Below are 19,511 nucleotides of genomic sequence, written 5' to 3'. Positions count from 1 at the left end.
TTAGACTACGAATTACCATGGCAGCATGAGTAAAAACTCTCTAATACATTGTTCTATTAAACAGTCATATAGTAACATTTTTTTAATCAACATTTTCCTGAGTTTCACTCTCTGTTTGTTTTTTTTGCTTCGCATTTAGTGGGCGCCATGTTTTTGGGCGTCCGGCTCACCGTACATAAACAAACATGGCGTCTTCTGTGGATGTCCACGTCCGAATTTGTGGACAAGAAATTATAAAATATGACCTAGAAATTAAAGCTCTCGTCCAGGTAACAGCTGATAATGTATTGTCTGTTATTTCGGGCATTTTGTTTGTTTTTGTATCATTTTAAGTTTCCGTTAAGCTAAAGTACCTCAAACCTTTACTCGGCGGCTATTTAATGTATGTTGTGTTTAAGATATTTCCGGCTTTTACTGCCCACGGTTTAGTGACGCATTTACAAACGTTAAGTTACACTTGATTTAATTTGGGTTAGCTGGTTGATGCAGTTCTAGTCTCTAAAATGTACTGTATATCGACCGAACTTAACTTGTGTGAGAGCGAATGAGAAAATAAAGGTTTCGTCCAGTTTGGGAATGAGATTATTTTTACAAATTTGTAATAATAATTTGTACTTTGTGCCAAATATTTGCTCTAATCAAACAACTTTGTTTACAAAAACGGCTACTAGAGTTTGCCTTCATCGTTAGTTGTTATATTTTATAAGCAAAATTAATTACATATGGCCCACTACAAAATGTTTTTTGTGTTTGACTTTGACATTTTATACACGTAAATATTTACTGAAACCTGCCTTACTCAATTCTTTTTTCTTTTTTTTTTTACATATGACCCTAATCCAAAGTTTGATAAGTTTGATTTAATAAGACAGTACTATTGCATTACTTAACATTCACTGTTATTCTTCTATATTTGATTTTTCTTCCATTGTTTGGTGTAACTCAGGTTGGATTTTACAATTAAAAAGAAAGAAAAGAAACTCTAAATAATTTTTACCTGCAGGACATTAGGGATTGTCCTGGACCTCAGTCTTCTCTCACAGAGCTCAACTCTGAGGTCAAGGAGAAGTTCAACAAGCTCAGGCTCAGAATACAGGTCGGTGTCCGCCATTATTTCATAATTAAAGTCCACACAGTTGAATAAGACGTGAAGTGTTGTTTGTTGTTTTCAGGATCTGGAGCAGATGGCCAGAGAGCAGGACAGAGAGACAGAGAGACAGGCCATCCAGGCAGAGACAGAGAGTCAGAGAAGGCAGATGATGAGGTGTCTTCTCTCTCTCTCTCACACACACACACACTTTTTGCAATGTCAAAGTCAGCACTGCACACACTGGTGCCCTTTGTAAGAATCAACAGTTTTTATTGTTGGTGTTTGTTCTTCTTCTTTTTATGTGGATATCAGTAATCAGACTGCGTGGAGGAAAGCTAACCTGGCATGTAAACTGGCCATGGACAACATGGAGAAAGATGAGCTGCTGCATGGAGACAACCACAGCATCAGACAAAGGTAAGTACTAACACTGTTGTGGAAGTAGAGTGTATTTTTCCATAAAAATCCTTTCCAGTGGACATTGTAGGCATTTAGAGTGGTGATTGGTTAATGTCAGAGAAGCATTTAAGAATAATCAGAGGCAGGTTCGAGCTACACTTTGTCATGGAGACAATTACTCATGGACTAGTTAAATATTTCATATTAGGTATCGGCACCTCCTTTACTTATAATGTCTGTTTGTTTTAACCAATCACCTCATCTGTGTCTCAACTTTTATTTTGAAAGTGAAAGGAAACAGGCCTCTCTTTAAAATACATTAAGTCTTCCTTTAGTGACTTTAGAAAACACTTGGGCTCAGAGATTGTTAGTTTTCGCTTTGCCGGGGAAACTGTTTTCACAAACTCACACACAGTGATGAAACAACATATTACTGCTGCATTTTTCTGAAACTGGAAAAGCGTGACCTGGTTTGATCTGTACTTGACTCAGGAAGGCGACCAAAGAAAGCCTGGTGGAAACCAGTAGCGACATCACAGAGAGTCTGATGTCTATCAGTAGAATGATGGCTGAACAGGTGAAGCAGAGTGAGGACACCATCGGCACACTGGGTAAAGGAGAAGTATTTCGTTTTTTTACTCCAATTTTTGCAAAAGTAAATCAGTTTTTGTGCTTCTATGTCCCATTTTCTCTGGCCTTGAAAAACCTTTAATACCTCTCCCCTCCCTCCTCTTCACTACCTCAGCCACTTCCTCCAGGACGGTTCAGGAGACAAACGAGGAGTTTAAAAGCATGACAGGGACCATCCACCTGGGGAGGAAACTGATCCTCAAGTACAACCGGCGGGAGCTGACGGACAAGCTGCTCATCTTCCTGGCTCTGGCACTTTTCTTCGCTACTGTCCTCTACATCCTCAAGAAACGCCTCTTCCCCTTCATTTAGCCGACTGGCTGCGTCAAAAGGAAGAATGTTTTACAGGTATCATACTGAGCAGGGAATTACCTGAAGAAGAGAGTTAAGAGCGGTGTATGGTGTTAGTTAGAAGCAGCATTGACACTGGACTGCTGCACGTAGAAGTAATGCCACGTGAAATAGTTTGACGTTGGTTAGCAGCCTTGTTTTTATCCTGAAGAAAAATGCAACGGTGGATTTATAAAATGAGTATGAAGGGTTTTTGTAGCGCTGTCTTAAAAAAAACAGTGTGTAAAATTTATTGGTGAATTTGCAGCTGAATATCCCTCCCCTTGCTCTTTTCTTCCAAGTTTGTTGAAGGCATTTAGCATTAAAACTTAAATGTTTATTGTGGGCTATTGTAAAAACATGGTGGTCCAAAATGGTCACCTCTGTGGAGCTAAACCAACTCCTGATATAAATATTAAAAGGCTCATTCTGGGGTTATGAAAAAAATGTACACGTTCTGCCTTTAATTGCAAGGAGAATAGGGAGAATAGACGTTTTTTATATTTGATGCAAATGGTCACATTTGGAGGCGGAGCTTCTTCCCTGAGCTCCCTGAAAACAGTGACTATGTTTACATGAAACGCAGTATTCCAGTTTTAAGCGGATTTAGACATTAGTCTGACTAAGACACTGTCTTGTACAGAATTTTCATATTACCATAGTCGGAATGAGGTCACTCAATGTGACCAATCAATCAATCAATCAATTAATCAATAATCGGATTACAGCACATGGAATATTTCGGCTCACATGAAGTCACATAATGTTGACATGTTTATGTCTTGTCTAGTAATGTATAGATGTGTATATGTCTAACAATGATATCTTAATCTGATTATGATGTTCTGACGGAGGTTTCTCAGCAGTAGATGTGAGTCATAAGATGATCTGTGGATGTGGCTGTAATAAGGGCTGGATAATTGTTCAATAACAATATACAATAAATTACAATACAAATTTCTTAATTTCCACAAAAAAAAGTTACGTTTATGCATAAAACACTTGAACACTTGAAACTCATAATCCCTTATTTAGTCAAATATTTCTGTGTGCAAGAGTGTTTTATCGTTTCCTCTACATGAAGTTTAGAATCACAATGAACTAGTTTCTTCTTTGCCATAATTATTAATATCTAATGGTTTTAAAATGTTTAATGTCCCTTACTGGAATAATCTGTTGGAATCTCATGTAAAAATCATAATCTTCGAGGTGACTGCATGGAAAAAAACGCACTTTGAAGCAAACAGAACTGAAAGAACTGACTCTAAAATGCAGAAACCTTAGTTTAAAAGTGTGTGTGTTTGTACTTGTATTTGGACCTTGTCAGGACCAGTCGTCCTCATGGAGACCTAAACCTGGTTCTAATGAGGCAGAACCTCATTTCTGAGAAACTGTTTAGTTTAAGGCTAAGATTTGAATTGTGGTAGATTTGTGTTCGTGTCTGCTTTGGATGATTGTGTCAGTGATTGTGTTAGTTTCCTTTGTGCCTTACTTGACTTACTTACAAAACCAAAACTATAATGACTTCCTCATCCTGTGAAGAACATCTACCATGCAGAGTCACTGACTGTGTGAATGTTAAAAACAAGGTCTGTTTGTTTAAATAAAACAAATGTATTTTCCCCCTAAAAATATGGACGACTGTGTTGTTGTGAAGGTGTTCCATACTATCGGCACTAGGTGGCAGCAGTTCCAGCATCAACACCAGTCAGGAGTGACTCCAAATCAACATACTTCTCTTTATGCAACTTCGTCATTGTAGCTTATTTAATTTCAATCAAACGTTGCTCTCAAATCTATTTTCTTTAGATTCACTTAAATAAAAACATACAAAATATCTTGAAACCTGGGGTTTGTATGAAATGTGACTGTTCAAATGGAACATCAAAAAAAAGAATACATATTTTCATTACACGTCATAACCGAAGAGTGCTTCCCTCCCTGCAGACTGCACCGTGATCGCCTTCATGATACCGTTTGACACACAGCGTGCCGTCTATACGGTGCGTAAAACAACACGAGCACATACATTTAAAAACAAAAATGGACTTAAATAAGTAGAAGACTGACGTTCATCTATCAGCTGCACTGAAGCTAAAAACAAACTCCCTGTCGTGTTTCCCTGCGTCCATGTCCACTGCTGGAGGACTGTGGTTTACTGTGATGTTGTAAGTGAGGTAGATCATTGGTTTGCATCCATTTATCAGCGTCAAATGTAAAGAAAAAAAATACCTGACTGATTAAATAAGTTACGTTGCATCACTTTCACCAGCAATACTGCACCAAATACGTTACTAAAACTACAACTACAACTACAGAATATAATAGTAATAAGTGCATGATCTTTGTATCTGTGTACCCTGTCTGCACCAGTATAACTACATCCCTCCCCTGCTGCTTTATGAAGCAGTGACATTGGTTTTCTCAGACACTTCAGGACCAGACTCGGTGGTGTTGTCACTCAGATTAAGCCCAACCCCGTCTCCTGCTTCGGCTGCTCTGGTTGGCTCCTGCGTGGGTTCCTGAGCAGTGATTGGCCAGGGGCCGGTGGGCGTTGGAGGGGTGCTGGTGTGCTGGGGAGCCTCCGATTGGCTGAGAATACAGGTGTTGCCGAAGCTTTTGCACAGCGCCCCCCAGTGTTGTTCGCACTGTCCGCGCAACCGCCGGCTGACCCATGACCTGACCTCGTCGTCACACTTCAACAGGAAGTTCACCAGCTCCACATAGGGTCTGTGGGACACGCAGAACATGTATTTATTTGTACAGAACACAAACATTAAGTGAGATTAGCATCACCGTCGGACAGATGTTTAAAGGAGGGCTGCCCAGACTTTTTCCTCTTGAAAGGGCCAAAATAGTGTGCAACAGGAAACACTCATTGTATTATATTATCTTTGCAAGCAAGTGCTGGGATCCCAGGTTCCTTAATTAAATATTATTTTAGCTTAAATGTAATTACAGTAATTATCAACTATTTTTGTAAGGTGCCTCCATCGCATTACATGTCAGCTTTTTAAGTGCAGGTAACTCGGTTAAAAAGACAACAAAAAAATAGAACCTGAAATACACAGGAGAGTTCACTATTTACGATTTACACTATTTATACCTTATTGCAATATCAGTGACCACCAGTGTGATACATGGAGCTGACTTCCTGCCCCACATTGCTCTGCCTTTACGCCTGTGCTTTAAACACACACACACAGTCTGGTTTCCATGACTTCAGAGGAGTCTTGTATAAAATACTTTAAAGTATCTTACCAGAAAATGACTTTGGTCACTTTTTATAATATTACTTAAGTAAAAGTCTTAAAGTACATGACATTTACTGTACTTAAGTATCAAAAGTAATTTTCTGATATAAAATGTACTTAAGTTGTCTTTCAACTGGAAGGTTGTGGGTTCTATTCCTGGCTCTGCTATGTGTCCTTGAGCAAGACACTTAACTCCATGTTGAAGCGTGTGAATGGAAAAACTATAGTGTAAAGGAGCTCATCAAGACTAAAAAAGCTCTATATAAATACAGACCATTACCAGCTCTTCTTCTTCTGATTGTATTTGGCAGTAACAAGCTAAAAAGATATTAGATGTAGATGTAAATGTAGAAATGTAAAAGTAAAATGTTCCTTTTAAACAGGAGCTGCTGTTTGTTTTTTTACATTTTGGTGCAAATAAATATCATGCTGTCTCTCTCTCTCTCTCTCTCTCTGTCTCACCCAGGAGGAAACATCAAGTGGAACTGGACCAGGTTTCCCGTGGTGTCCATGTGGTCCCGCAGTGCCAGGCACAGCTGGTGTTTGGTATAGCACTCTCTCTGGAGCGAGAACACCATCTCTTTAATCGCAGAGCACCGGCGGCTCACGCAGCTGAAGCGCTGTCGCAGTCCCAGCGCCATGCATCGCAGCGCATCCTTCACAAAAGACTTACCCTGAGGAAAAGGCATAATGTCATGTACAGTTCTCATTTTACAAGTTTCTTTGACAGACAGACACAACACAGATGGTGTAATGCATCACAGCAACCGCATATGACCTTAAAGTTAATATTTATTTTAAGTTCATATTTAAGATCATTTCTGGTCTCACTGAACATTTCTAGGGCTGAAATTTAAGGATTATTTTCAAAGTCGATTAATCTGTTGATTATTCACCCGATTAACCGTGTCATCACTAAAATGTCAGAAAATGTTGAAAAGTGTTTTTAAAACCTGAACATTATGATGTTCTCAAATGTCTTCTTTTGTCCACAAACCAAAATGATTCAGTTTGAATCATTTCTTTGTAATACGGAGCAAAGAAACCCTACAATATTCACATATAAGAAGCTGAAAAAAAAACTGTTTTAATAATGCAGGAAACCCTAAAACGGATCAATCAGTGATCAAAATTGTTCACAATTCATTTAAAGTCAATTGCTGTGGGAATAATACACACGTGAATGTGGTGGAAGTTGAATTCAAGTAATTGTTTCAGCCCTAAACATTTCTGAAAGATACACTAACAATAATAAATAGACAACATGACCACAAAGACACACAAAGTGAGCAAAACGAATGCTGTTGATGTTGTCCTTGAGGCACTCTTTTACCTCTATACCTCATGTGTTTGAGTGGCACTGACTGACCTCCATACAGTCTGCAGCCTCTGATTACCTGCACCTGAGAGTCACCTTGAAAAGCCAAGCCCCTCCCCTCTTTCTCTCTCAACCAGCATCCAGGGTCAGTGACAATGACCTCAGCCACCACTCCCTTTGTTTAAGTTAAATTTGTAATAATTAAAGACTATAGTACTGATCTTTGCCAACAAACAACAACAGGATCTTTATTGCAAAAGAGGTCAGTGGCAAGATTTCATATGTGTATTGTAGACCCTGTCATGGGATTCAATGTTATAAAACAAAAACATTGTGAGACTGCTATAAATGTGTGCAGGTATATACAGTGCGTATCATAAGTATTCACCCCCTTGGATGTTTTACCCTTTTATTGCTTTCATAAATCAATCATGGTCAATAAAATGTGGCTTTTTTTCACACAAACATTTATTGGCTGCCGAGAAACATCCCCACAGCATGATGCTGCCACCACCATGCTTCACAGTGGGGATGGTGTGTTTTTGGTGATGTCGATGGCCAAAAAGCCCAATTTTGGTCTCATCAGACCAAAGAATCTTCTTCCACTTGACCATGGAGTCTTCCACATGACTTTTGGTGAACTCTAGTCGAGATCTAATATGACTTTTCTTCAACAGTGCCACTCTCCCATAAAGCTTTGACCGGTGAAGAACCCAGGCAGCAGTTGCTATATGCACAGTCTCTCCCATCTCAGCAGCTGAAGCTTGTAACTCCTTCTCTTGGTGGCTTCTCTCACTAGTCTCCTACTTGCACGGTCACTCAGTTTACGAGGGCGGCCTGATCTAGGCAGATTCACACATGTGCCATATTCCTTCCATTTCTTGATAATTGATTTCACTGAACGGAAATGTTTTGGTATCCATCCCCTGAATTGTACTTTTCAATAACCCTTTCCCTGAGTTGCTTGGAGTGTTCTTCTGTCTTCATGGTGCAATGGTAACCAGGAATACTGATCAACCAGTCTCTGGACCCTTCAGACACAGGTGTTTTATACCTCAATCACTTGAGACACACCCACACCACTCAGGTGATCTTCATTTCACTAATTGTGAGACTTTTGGCACCAATTGGATTAGACCATTCAATTAAAAAGGGGGTGAATAATTATGCAAACAATTATATTTCTTTATATATTTTTGTTTCATTGACATTACGTTGTAGAAATCTGTTTTCACTTTGACATTAAAGAATTTTTTCTAATACATTTTTGTGTGAAAAAAGCCAAATTTTATTGACCATGATTGATTTATGAAAGCAATATCCAAGGGGGTGAATACTTATGATAGGCACTGTATACTGTAAAACACTGGCAGTTGCTGGTTCTTTAAAACAGGACAAGCTAATGCTATATTTGTGTTTATATTTGCAGTGTATACATACAAATAAACATGTTCTATATCGGCCAGTGACCAGCTACTAGTCTACAGACTTCACTCACTGTATGTTTCTGCAACGCTGTCAATCAAAAACTGTCTCCGCCTTTCAGACAGTTCCTCCAATCATCATGCAGAAGCCCAGCATCCGCCCACTGCGCCATTGACTTCCAGAGAAGCTGAGCGTCCGTGTAAGTGACGTGATTTTTTTCCCCATATTGAACGGTTGAAGCTGAGCATCAAGTGGTTTTAATGTGTTTTAATGTTAACTTTTTCCACATTTACTCCAATATTTGTTAACTTATACATATATTAAATAGTTAAATCTAAATATTAAATGTTATACCTAAATGTTAAATCTAAATACTAAATTTAAATGTTAAATGTGTTTATAGAATCAGATGACAAATTAAAATGGGGGAAATTGTTGTTCTTGACGTGTTCTGTGTTCATGGAAAACCATGTAAGACGATCTGCAATAAACGGCTGATTCTGAACGAACTAGTGACGCGTTCTAGCGCACGTTTAGCACTGAAATGTAAATACAACGCAGTACATATTTGACATTTTACAGGAAGCTGAGCTTCACTTGCTTGTATTAAACAAACAAGTCCAGCATTCTTTACATTACATAAGAACCACAACTCTATACAGTTTATAATCTGGAGCCTTAGAGTCCTAAGGGTGTAACTGTGTCACATATATAATGGCTCACAGAAACTGGGTGTACATCACACACTGTGCCAGCTCCTTGCATCACTCTCTCACACGCGTCTATTCTCGTGGACAAACTGTTCCCTCTCTCGTTTCACTTCCCCTGTCAGTTTATTCTGTAACTGGTGCCATGCATAACTATGCACTGCTCACTATGCAACACCCATTCCTCACAAACGACAGTAATGACTGATGGGATTAGGTGTGATACGTACACGTACCCAGCCGGGTCTTATCTCAGTCTGCCCTTATTCGCTGCACGCGGGTTCAGACGGGGTCACCGAGTCCACGAGGTAATAGTAAACACATGACCTTTTTATAAAAGTGCCTTTTCAAGTTCTGAGTGTGCAGAATGATGCCAGACGATCGTGGCGCTCCCTCACCTGTGAGTCGTAGCGCCCGGCGTTGTGCAGCAGCGTCAGACAGATGTGGTGCAGCCCTTGGACTTCGCACGAGTTGTTGTTGAAACACTGAAACGTCCCACAGCCGACGTCGCCTGAACTCACCAGGCAGCTCTGAATCTCCACTGAGAGACACACAGAGGGACATGTCGTCCAAATATGAACTACTGTTCTGACACAGGATACAGTATGTAAAGACAACACTGGTGATAACATCCGACATCAGGATGATGCCCTTTTAGCCTCGTTGTGGTCAGTTCAATGCTCCTGTTTTCAATTTGGCTAAGTACACCGTCTTAGGTTTGTTTGGTCCGCACCAGTAGTGGGTTACAATATCGATTGGGTGATATATCTTCGTCCTCCCTTGTGCAATGTGATAATCGATACACCGGGGCAAATGTCGATATTTCATTTAACGAATTAAGGCGTTCACCGGGCGTCACTACTTCATGTCTCCTCACGGCGGCGCCACTCAAATGATTGAGGGACACTTGGGTAGACGTTACCTGGCCGAAGAACAAGGAGTTTACAGTGGGATAATGGCAGAGACACCATCCATGTTCAATATAGACTTTATGCACTTTGTTTTCTATGTTGTCAATTAAGAGAGAAATCCTGCAGTGTTAAGGTTTTCATGGATGTTATGTCGTGATGTATATGATGGTCTTACAAAATAGATAAATTCACACATTATAAAATAAGTGGGGTGTAGTTTTTTTTAAATTTGGTTTTCACTAGATGAACTAGTGAATTAGTGTTTTAATTACAGTTGTCCACGTTCTTATTGACCACATTTCAAATGTATTTCTGTCTGTATTTGATATTAATACATTAATTTTGCACCATATATATGCTTTTATTATGAAGTGTACATGTCAAAACAAATACTTTTACTTTGACATTCTGTGAAATATCATCATAAAGATCTTTATCGCGATGACGTGAGGGAATATTGTTATAATTTTGAGCATATTCTCATATTCTCCACCCACTGCTGTACTGTTCTTATTTTCAACACATGTTTTTCTCTAGACAGGCCCCCTCTTGACCAGACTAGATGCTCATTGGCCCTCCGGTCTTTGAGTTTGACACACCTGCTATAGTTTTAATATATATAGTTTGACAGGACACACATAAACGCAGCCTTATTCAGGTCTGATAGTTTTGCTTGACAGAGGCAGTTTAAGTTATTTTTAAATACAAGTAAGCTTTTGAGTTGAGATAAGGAGTGTGCATTATTTTTCATACGATAATGTAACCAAAATAATGTTCTGCAGAAGTTCCCTAATGGTTGTGACTAAAACAGAATGTTCTGCAAAGGTTAAATAAGGGTTGTGAATAGTATGTTAGAAAAAACCATGGCAAAATTCCAAGGAACATTACCGCGACTAAATGGTAATGTTCCCAGAGCATTCTGGGAACCAAAAATTGTCTGCTGGGTTAGGATTATGCTGTCAAATTATATCACGTCGCGGTGCGCCCATTGTGTTTATCGTGCCGCAGGATCGTTTCGTGACGCGATGGGAGTGCTGGCGTCAAGTCCCCGTATTTTTCCGTATTAACAGAAGTAACAGGCATCTATTTTCACCATAAACCAAAGCATTGTTGTGGAAACGTCTGCAGAAAAGAAACTGTTCTGCTGCTCGGCCCCGGCCGATGTATATATCACGTCTGTGCATTGACTTTGTATGATAACTTGTCAAGAGACGACTTTGCGTCCCTTCCGGTGTGAACACAGCATTAGGCCCCCCAGCTGCAGATCCTCCCCTTATTATGGTTTGTATGTTGTGTACGGGGTTGGCACATTATGTGCTGTTAAAGAAAAGATTATATGTATGAAAAAGTAATGTGTGACCTTAGTCTGTTTCTGTATTAGAAAATAAGTCATCCATATGTTGGGTGTCTCAAACTGGCCCAGCAGCAGGGCCCCAAAAATCCTTCATGCTCAAGGTCCCCATGTCTAGGGCCGGCCCTGCTTTTGAGATTGAATTTTTCTTTTTGGAGGCCACACAGCTGAGATTAATAAATCTATTTTGAGTGAATCTGTGAGCAGCAGCAGCAGCAGCAGCAGTATAGTGTGTATCTGTGGGTTTGTAAACGTGTGCCTGGTCTGTGTTGTTGCTGCCGTGGATCTGCTGCAGGCTGCGGGTCACGGAGGGAATGTGCTTAGACAAGGATCGAGGAGCCGGAGGAGCCGGAGGAGCCGGGCATTGAGTTACAAGCTCCATCAACAGAGCGAGAGCGCGGCGGGGCGCGCGCTCCTGCGCCGCTGCTGCGCGCGCGCGCCCCGACCTGTGACTACAGCAGAAGCAGCTTTAGGCTTTAAAAACCAACAGAATGAAAAGCAGCCTGCAGAGCATTCATTTAAAACATGTGGTCAGAGGTCAAAGAGGTGCCACGAGGTCACAGTCACAATCTGTTAATCTGCAATAACGTGTTATATAGTATATAAAATAATGATGCTAAATAGACCATTTACAGACAGATTTGTCTGTATGTGACGTCACATTGTGCTTCATTGTTTGTGTTAGTTTTTATTTTGACATTTACCGAGTCATGTGATCCTGTTTTTCCGTCCCCAATGAACATGTAATCAATATTTCAGAATAACTTCCACCAATAAAGTATATATTTCGGTGGGATGTGTAAGTTTGAATCATTCTGATCCAAATCTTACCTCATAATTAAGACAAGTGATTATTTTCTTGATAAAAAATGTGTGAAAAATGAACTAGAAGAACGAGCCAGTCTCTTTTTTGAACGACTCTTTGAAAGGAACGTCTGTCCCTGTATCATGATGCCTTCTCTTTTAGAGCACTTTATAATATAATATATAAACGTACGATATTATGAATATTAAATATCAATAACAACCATTGTTATCAAGGCTACTAAATATTTAGGAAGTATAAACAAAGAAGGTTGTTTTTCTCTTGTGGTGCAAAGTAAACCAAATTAAAACACAACAAGCTGCGCAGTTCAATGACGAGCAAAATATAATCTATAAAAGTTTAAAGCTTTTCAACTCCAAGAGAGTCAGGTTTATGTTAGGTTAAAGGTGCAGTGCAGATTAAATCTGTGGATGCGTGCAGGTGCAGCTCACCTGTGCTCTGCAGAGAGAGTCTTCTCTTGGCCTGACTCACTTGTTTCTCGTGGACATCGTGCGTCGGCTCCACGCTCAGCACCTGCTCACAGGTCGTGACCAGGAGCAGAAAAATAGGCAACAAAACACCGGGGAGCAGGTTGAGCGGCATCACGTCTCAGTCTCGAAGCGCAATGTTTGTTTGTTTTGTTTATATTTGTTGTCTTGTTTGTTGAAGCGCTGGCCCTCCACTACACACACACACACACACGCACACACACACACTGTGAAGGCTGGTGCATATAAAGCTGAGGAGATGAGCGTTCACGACGGTCCGAGTGAAGGGAGCCTGTGTCTCCACCAATCACGGCGCGTCCACGTGAACGCGCAGCGCGCTGAGGTCAGAGGTTGCTTTTTAAAGGGAGAAGAAGGCAGACAGCGAAGTGATTGGTGTCAATCAAGTGACTGATTAATCACCAATATTTGAATTTTACAAATGCTGCAATAACTTGTATTATATGAATAAGGATGCCTAATAGATCATTTATAGACTATAAATCACTTAATATCAGTATTTACAGATATGTGAAGGCACTTCCCTTTGTCTTTTCTACCTTGTGTTTAATTATATTAGTTTTATTTTACTTTATTTATTTTTGACATTTAGTGTTCGGAGTCATGTGATGTCATGTGTCATTTTTTATTGTATTCTCTGTCAAAGCACTTCATAGAGGAAAAGAGGGGAGAAGGTCGAAGGTCATGATACTGGACGACAAGATTAAGCACATTAAAAAAAGCGGTGTTTTGGAAAAAGCATAGAGGCCAAAGTGTCTTTGTTTAAAGTTGCATGAATATGGAAAAAGAAGACACTGCAGACATCTATGAGGACGAATAAGTATCTGTTGATGTAAAACCTTGCAACAGGATTGAAATGTGAGGTCACAGGAGCCGGAGCTGAGGCTAATGTGTGCTACAGTGTCTGATTTGTCTGAGGAGAGAAATGTAAACACGTGTGACGTGATAAATATGTACACAAATGTAAATGCAAGACACATTTATTGTATTTTTATTTAAAAAAAAAAAAACCCTCACAAACTCCTCAGTTGTGTTCCAGCAGTCTGAGTTTTTCCTCTTCCTGGAGGCGGTGGGGGCAGGAGAAGGTCAACCACTCAAGACATCCGCACTCAATTAACCCCCCAGCCAGTCCTGTGTATGTGTGTGTGTGTGTGTGAGGGTTAGCAGCTGCTGCTTTGGCAAAGGGACGTGCAGTGAGGAACGTATCAGAATCAGCAGCAGACTGAAAGAGAGAGCAGAATGAGGAGAGGCTCACATTTTACTCATTTACTCAAGAGCTCGTTTAGATTTATCCTTCTTCCATGACTACGAACTACATCAGCACTTTTTGTAAGGATTTAGGAGACTTTATGAGCAGAATTTAAATATAGCTACCCACAAGTATGTTTGTATACATGTATAATCGCTTTAAAACAAAAGCTCTATTTATAATTGTATCAGTACTTTTTCCGAGGATGCCATGTTTCTCCAGCACCTCACATGGTTGGTTCGTCTGTTTGAGCGACTGTAAAAACAGGGCAGTGCAAAAAGGGCTGAAAAACAAATGACTGCTATTTTTAAAGCAATTATAAAAAAAAACATAATGTGTAGAAAGACTAAGTGTCATGTCTTGCAGATAACAGCTCATCCTCTCATGAATGTGTGCAGTCCCTTTCATGGTCAGCCATTCAAATGTTGTTGTGAGTTGCTGCTGCTGCTGCTACTCGAGGCCTCATCACTTCCTGTTTTTAAATTGGTTTAAAAAAACAAACACATCCAATCTCCTTGGCCTGGGACACAGTGTGAGTTATCGCTGAGTGTGTCTTATGTTTTGTTTCACCAGGGCCGGTCCAAGCCTTTATGGGGCCGAAAGCTGAATTTGATTGAAAAAACAAATAGCTTTGGCTCAACACTTAGATATCTAAATATATCTGACGAAATCAAGATTTCTTTCATAAATTAAAATGTTAGTGTTAAAACGTTGCTGTGTTTCACACTTTGAACACTCATTTTACTTGGAGCACACGAGCATTTATGTTTCTACACTTCTAAGAAGCTTCACTTACACAAGGCATTTATTCACGTCATGTGATCCTGAAGTAATTATCACAATTTCAGCCCTAATGTAATCATTATATCTTCTTTGAACGAGTGAGAACCAGACAAAATGAAGTCGTCATGGCCCTCACTATGTTGGTTTCATTGATATAAGTCCTCAAAGAGATAGAAATAAAAGATGCAAACACACACACACACAGACACACACAAATTTTATTCTAAAAGGCAAATATTTGATTTGTGTTACAGCTGGTGATGTTTTTCTACTTTTTAATCATTGCCTCTGATGCCAACTTTTAATTTAAAGATATAAATTAAAAGTTGTCTGTATTTATCACTCCATCTCCCACATGTAGTTTATTCCCCCGACTGTTAGTTTAGTCAAAAGTGAGGCCAGCTTTGTTTTGTTCACATTTTGCAGCCTACTTGTGACAAACTGTGTTTTGATTCATAATGGCCATGACCTCCGACCACCGGCATCCACAAAGGGACAGGTCACAGTTATGTGACACTGTGACATTGACACTTCCATGTGAGCCAAACAAATACCTCTGCCTTTCTGAGTTTTTATTCTGTCTTGCATCCAGTATTCAGTAAAGGCTCCGTGAGTGTGGTCAACGCAGACAGACAGGGTGTGTGTGTTTATGTGTGTGTGTCCCTACAGGGGCCCGCTGTTGGGGAGGACACACTCTTCCAGAGGCTAATGTTTAAATGTTTGGGGGACTTTTTTCTTTTTCTTTTTTTTTACGCAACCTTTCCCACTCATTCCCTGACTCACACTACTTCAGAACAACATCCCACAGCTTCCCTTACACAACCTCTGATGACCACCCACACAACGACCCCTCACCCCGACACAGAATGCACACAAAAATATTGAAACAAACACATACGCGACCAAAATGGCACGTCGGTGTACAGAGACACCAGCGTGCAAACACCGCACACGCTGCGGGAACCCTTTTGAACTCTTGTCTTTTACATGATGTTGTTGTAAACAACATTCTATACGTCTGCCTCAGTATCTGTGTATCTGTTTTGTGATAATTGACCTGACGACTAAGCATTTGCATCAACTTTGAGTTTAAAAGTTGTGTCCCCACTTAGTTTTAAAGCTGCAGTGTGTAACTTTTGGTGACTTTAGTTGTTGATGATGTTTTTATTCTGCCTCCGTTTGGTCTTCATGAACAGAAACACTTATTATTTATATGCTGCATCCTTCATCTGGAAACAGACTCTGAGGCAATACTATCAGACCTGACTGAGGGAGTGTTTGTTTGAAAACAGCAGTAGCTCTGGGGTGGAGGTGGACAAGGAACATTTATCCAGCCAAATTCCTTATCAACCGAGGTTTTTGAGCAGTAGAACTTTTTGTCTTCCCCTCTTGTGGCATTGATTTTGCTTTTCCATTAGTGAAAGTACCTGGTACCTGGTGCTTTTTTTAGTACCTGCTGTGGTCAGGTTCCAAGTGGCACGAGTGCAACGTCCGACACAAGAATCAACGCGAACAATGCCGAACTGTAGATCAGTTAAGAAGACTCAAAAAAATCCTGAAAATGTGCGTTCATCTCCAACATTTAGCATGAACATTTCACACAGGAAGTACTGAACTAATCTTTTTAATCAACTAATTCTAATGATTCTGTACACTGAAAATAACTGCTTTGACTGCCATTAGTATGTGTGTTTGCATCATGTATAAAATTACATCAAAGCAGTTTTGTGCAGCCTATGATGACACCGCCCACGTTGAGGAGACTTTATTAGTTATTTATTTCTACAGATTACTTAAGACTTTCAGACTTTTCAGAGAATAATACAAGAATTACAGTTTTTCAGCAAACTAATCCACTGTATCTCATTAACTGCTTTTTAATTTGTACAGGAACACACTAATGCATCAATTTGTTCAGTTCAATATTCAGCACCCACTGAGACTTCATGGTAGAAGTTTATTTGTCTCTCATGCACATGGACACTCTGCCAGGTGAATTTACGTTAACATATAGATCAGTCCTGTGCCAAAAACAAGTAGTTAAATCAATAGAGTTGCACAACGCCTGGTGATGCGCACACAAACACGATACAGTGACAGAGGTTCAAGTCTAAGGCTTTGATCGTGACGGGGCTTTTACTACAAAAACAACAATCTCTGTGCGTGTGAGTGGAGATAAAATACATATATATATATATATATATATGACAAATTGCATAAACCAAATAGGATATGCAGATTGGACACGTGTGATGCTAAAATTATAATGTTGGGAAAGTTTTTTTCTTGGGTGAATTCTGTCATAAAAAAACCCAAACAAGAACAATGACCCCACCTAGTGGTACAGCTTTGTTACTGTGCACTTTTTCATAATATCTTTACTGATAAAAGTCCAGAAGTTAAGAAGGAAAATAAGAACATGAGGACAAGTGTGTTCAGTAAAAAATGGGCTTTATAAGCAAAACTAAATGAAAGCACACAATGGAAACCTGACATCTTGCGATGAAAAATGAAGACCGTTCGCCACAGAAGCAACAATATTTACAGATGTTTTTACCAAGAGAAAATCAACTTCACTTGTCAGTGTGAATCATAACAGACAGATTGCAAGTTTGAAATATACAGTATATACCTTATTGGTGGAAAATGTCTCCATGTGCACAAACATTGTGAGGAAAACATCTGAATTTCAAAAGTCAAAAGCACATCACACATGACAAGAAATGACTTAAACATATAAAAGACATTAATCCAGGTTTGTGTGATGCAGTGACAGTGCATCTCCTTCAGCCGTACCTCCATGCAGCACAGATGGGCAACAAAACAACTATGGCTGGGTGTAAAAAAAGAGAGTTCATCCATCTTTTAATATGCTTTATTGCCCTGTATCCTCTGTAGTGTAGAACTACAACTATTGCTGAACGTTCCGAGCCCCTCAAACTGGCATAGTGGGAAACAACCATTTCCCCTCTGATCCTGCAACTTTCAAAAGGTACCAGTATGTGTACCTGATGCAAGAGAGAGAGAGAGAGGGAGTACAGATCTCTTTACTGTATTTATTAACTGTTATTGAGACTGTTAATGGACTTCAGGGGGTTTTGGGTCCAGAGGTGGAGGGGGGCTCCTGTGGTTCAGTCTGTTCAGATGGTGCAGAGTTACCACCCAACATGTTCTCCTCCTTCCGATCACCTGACAAGAAATCATGGATGGCACTTTCTATGTTCGGCCGGAAAGTGTGGTTCATTTTGGGGTCCACGACTTGCGTGATGATCCTGTCCACACCAGACTCCAACATACCAGATCTAAGAAAACAAAAACAACACAAACAGGAGTTACACATAGAAAAAGACAATGAGTTATACAGCACATATAATATTATAATCAGGAGAGAGTAAAACTCTAAAAGCAACACTCACTGAACAACTGTCTGCCTCAGCCCGTTCCTCATCTGGTTCTTGTTGATGGACGAGCTCCAGTCTTGTGTGCTCAGGTGAGACGTGACAAAGTTGTCGACTTTCTGACGCAGGTTCTGGTAAGCAGGCTGGCAGCAATGAAAAACACAGCAAAGAGTCACACGTATATTCAAAACTGTGAAATAGCTCTGGTGTTTTTCATTCTTCCTGCAGATCACTTCACTTTCATACACATGCAGCATATTTAAGAGCTACACAGATGTTCAGTAACATCCAGGTAAGGGGCTGCTCCTAACCTCTGGAACAGGTTTCCCCCCGATTTACGTTCCATCACTGACCTGTTTTTAAAAGTAAACTGTCTTTTAAAATTCAGTAGCAAGGGGACACTTTCCCTCTGTTCTTAACTGTACTGTACATCCTATTTTATTGGATTTCCTTACTGTTTACTGCATATTTTATTCCTGCCAGTTTAGTTAAGTGTTTTTTATTACTTTTTCTTATTTTCTTACTTACTTCTCATGTATTTCTTACTTTCTTTTTTAGGAAAGCACTTTGAGCACCTTGCAGATATTGTAAAGTGCTATATAAATAAACACTGATTGACTGATTGTTTATATATTTCCTGTCTGCAAGACATGAATTTTTATGTTCAAGTACTTGCACAAATATATCACAATTTACAGAATATTATGCGAATTTTCTCTGTATTTTCATGTACTTAAAAAGTCAGCATAAATATGTAAATACTTCTAGTGTGTTTGAACATAACACTGTGCAGCAATGAAGTAAAAACAATTATAAAATGTGCAGTCGTAGTGTATACGATCTTAATAATGAGATCAATAATTCGTAATTCACAATATTTAATTAACGAGTTATTACTAAGCTAGTTCAACACTCGCTACTATTAGCTTGTCTCTGGCTAAAGTTAGCAGCCTACCTTCGTATCAACGTCGGCCAAACAGTCCCGGCGAAACTCGTCAAAGAGACCCCGGTTCTTCAGATGCTCCACGATCATACCGATGAGCTGCGGGTCGCCCGGTGGAAGGTTCGGCGCACTCACGTTCACGTTAGCGTTACCTTCCGCCATGTCAGTCCTAGCATCAGCTCCCTGTCGGCAAAACAAGTCAAGTTAGCGAAGGTTGGGCGCTTGTTGGAGTTGCGTTTGATTTAGTCTCCATCTGAAACACTGCGGGTGGAGTTATTATGATTATAAAGTATCACTGTTCACGGTGACGGTCATTGGGAGTGAAACGGTAGATACTGTACTACAAATCAAGTGCCCCCACGCGCACTCGGACTCTGACCTCGGAAGTGCTTCATTCAAGCGCCGTCGCGGA

General features: G+C 39.9%; 2 protein-coding genes across 2 annotated transcripts; one reads left to right on the top strand and one right to left on the bottom strand.

The window, feature by feature from the left end:
- The first annotated feature begins 173 nt into the window (after positions 1 to 173).
- bnip1b (BCL2 interacting protein 1b) lies at positions 174 to 3,414 on the top strand. The gene is made up of 6 exons (XM_058627177.1): positions 174 to 269; positions 1,004 to 1,096; positions 1,173 to 1,264; positions 1,403 to 1,507; positions 1,982 to 2,100; positions 2,235 to 3,414. The coding sequence occupies exons 1-6, from the start codon at positions 186 to 188 to the stop codon at positions 2,429 to 2,431; spliced, it is 690 nt and encodes a 229-aa protein (XP_058483160.1). The 5' UTR covers positions 174 to 185; the 3' UTR covers positions 2,432 to 3,414.
- A 788-nt stretch (positions 3,415 to 4,202) lies between these two features.
- Positions 4,203 to 19,399, bottom strand: LOC131458644 (uncharacterized). The gene is made up of 7 exons (XM_058627843.1): positions 19,112 to 19,399; positions 18,175 to 18,299; positions 17,849 to 18,060; positions 12,673 to 12,828; positions 9,552 to 9,694; positions 6,166 to 6,377; positions 4,203 to 5,179 (listed from the first exon to the last, which is right to left on the bottom strand). The coding sequence occupies exons 1-7, from the start codon at positions 19,259 to 19,261 to the stop codon at positions 4,849 to 4,851; spliced, it is 1,329 nt and encodes a 442-aa protein (XP_058483826.1). The 5' UTR covers positions 19,262 to 19,399; the 3' UTR covers positions 4,203 to 4,848.
- Positions 19,400 to 19,511: the final 112 nt, after the last annotated feature.

This window comes from Solea solea, chromosome 4 (assembly GCF_958295425.1).
Source record: "Solea solea chromosome 4, fSolSol10.1, whole genome shotgun sequence".
NCBI lineage: Eukaryota > Metazoa > Chordata > Actinopteri > Pleuronectiformes > Soleidae > Solea > Solea solea.
Note: the sequence above shows the minus strand (reverse complement) of the source record. Positions and strands in the feature narration are given on the sequence as shown.

Excerpts from the sequence above, each read along its gene's own strand:
- bnip1b (XM_058627177.1), top strand. The coding sequence starts at position 186 with ATGGCGTCTTCTGTGGATGTCCACGTCCGAATTTGTGGACAAGAAATT. Across the intron at positions 1,097-1,172 it reads AGCTCAGGCTCAGAATACAG|GATCTGGAGCAGATGGCCAG; the intron begins GTCGGTGTCCGC and ends TGTTGTTTTCAG. Across the intron at positions 2,101-2,234 it reads GGACACCATCGGCACACTGG|CCACTTCCTCCAGGACGGTT; the intron begins GTAAAGGAGAAG and ends TCACTACCTCAG.
- LOC131458644 (XM_058627843.1), bottom strand. The coding sequence starts at position 19,261 with ATGGCGGAAGGTAACGCTAACGTGAACGTGAGTGCGCCGAACCTTCCA. Across the intron at positions 18,300-19,111 it reads TGGCCGACGTTGATACGAAG|CCTGCTTACCAGAACCTGCG; the intron begins GTAGGCTGCTAA and ends CATTGCTGCCAG. Across the intron at positions 6,378-9,551 it reads CCGGGCGCTACGACTCACAG|GGTAAGTCTTTTGTGAAGGA; the intron begins GTGAGGGAGCGC and ends CCTTTTCCTCAG.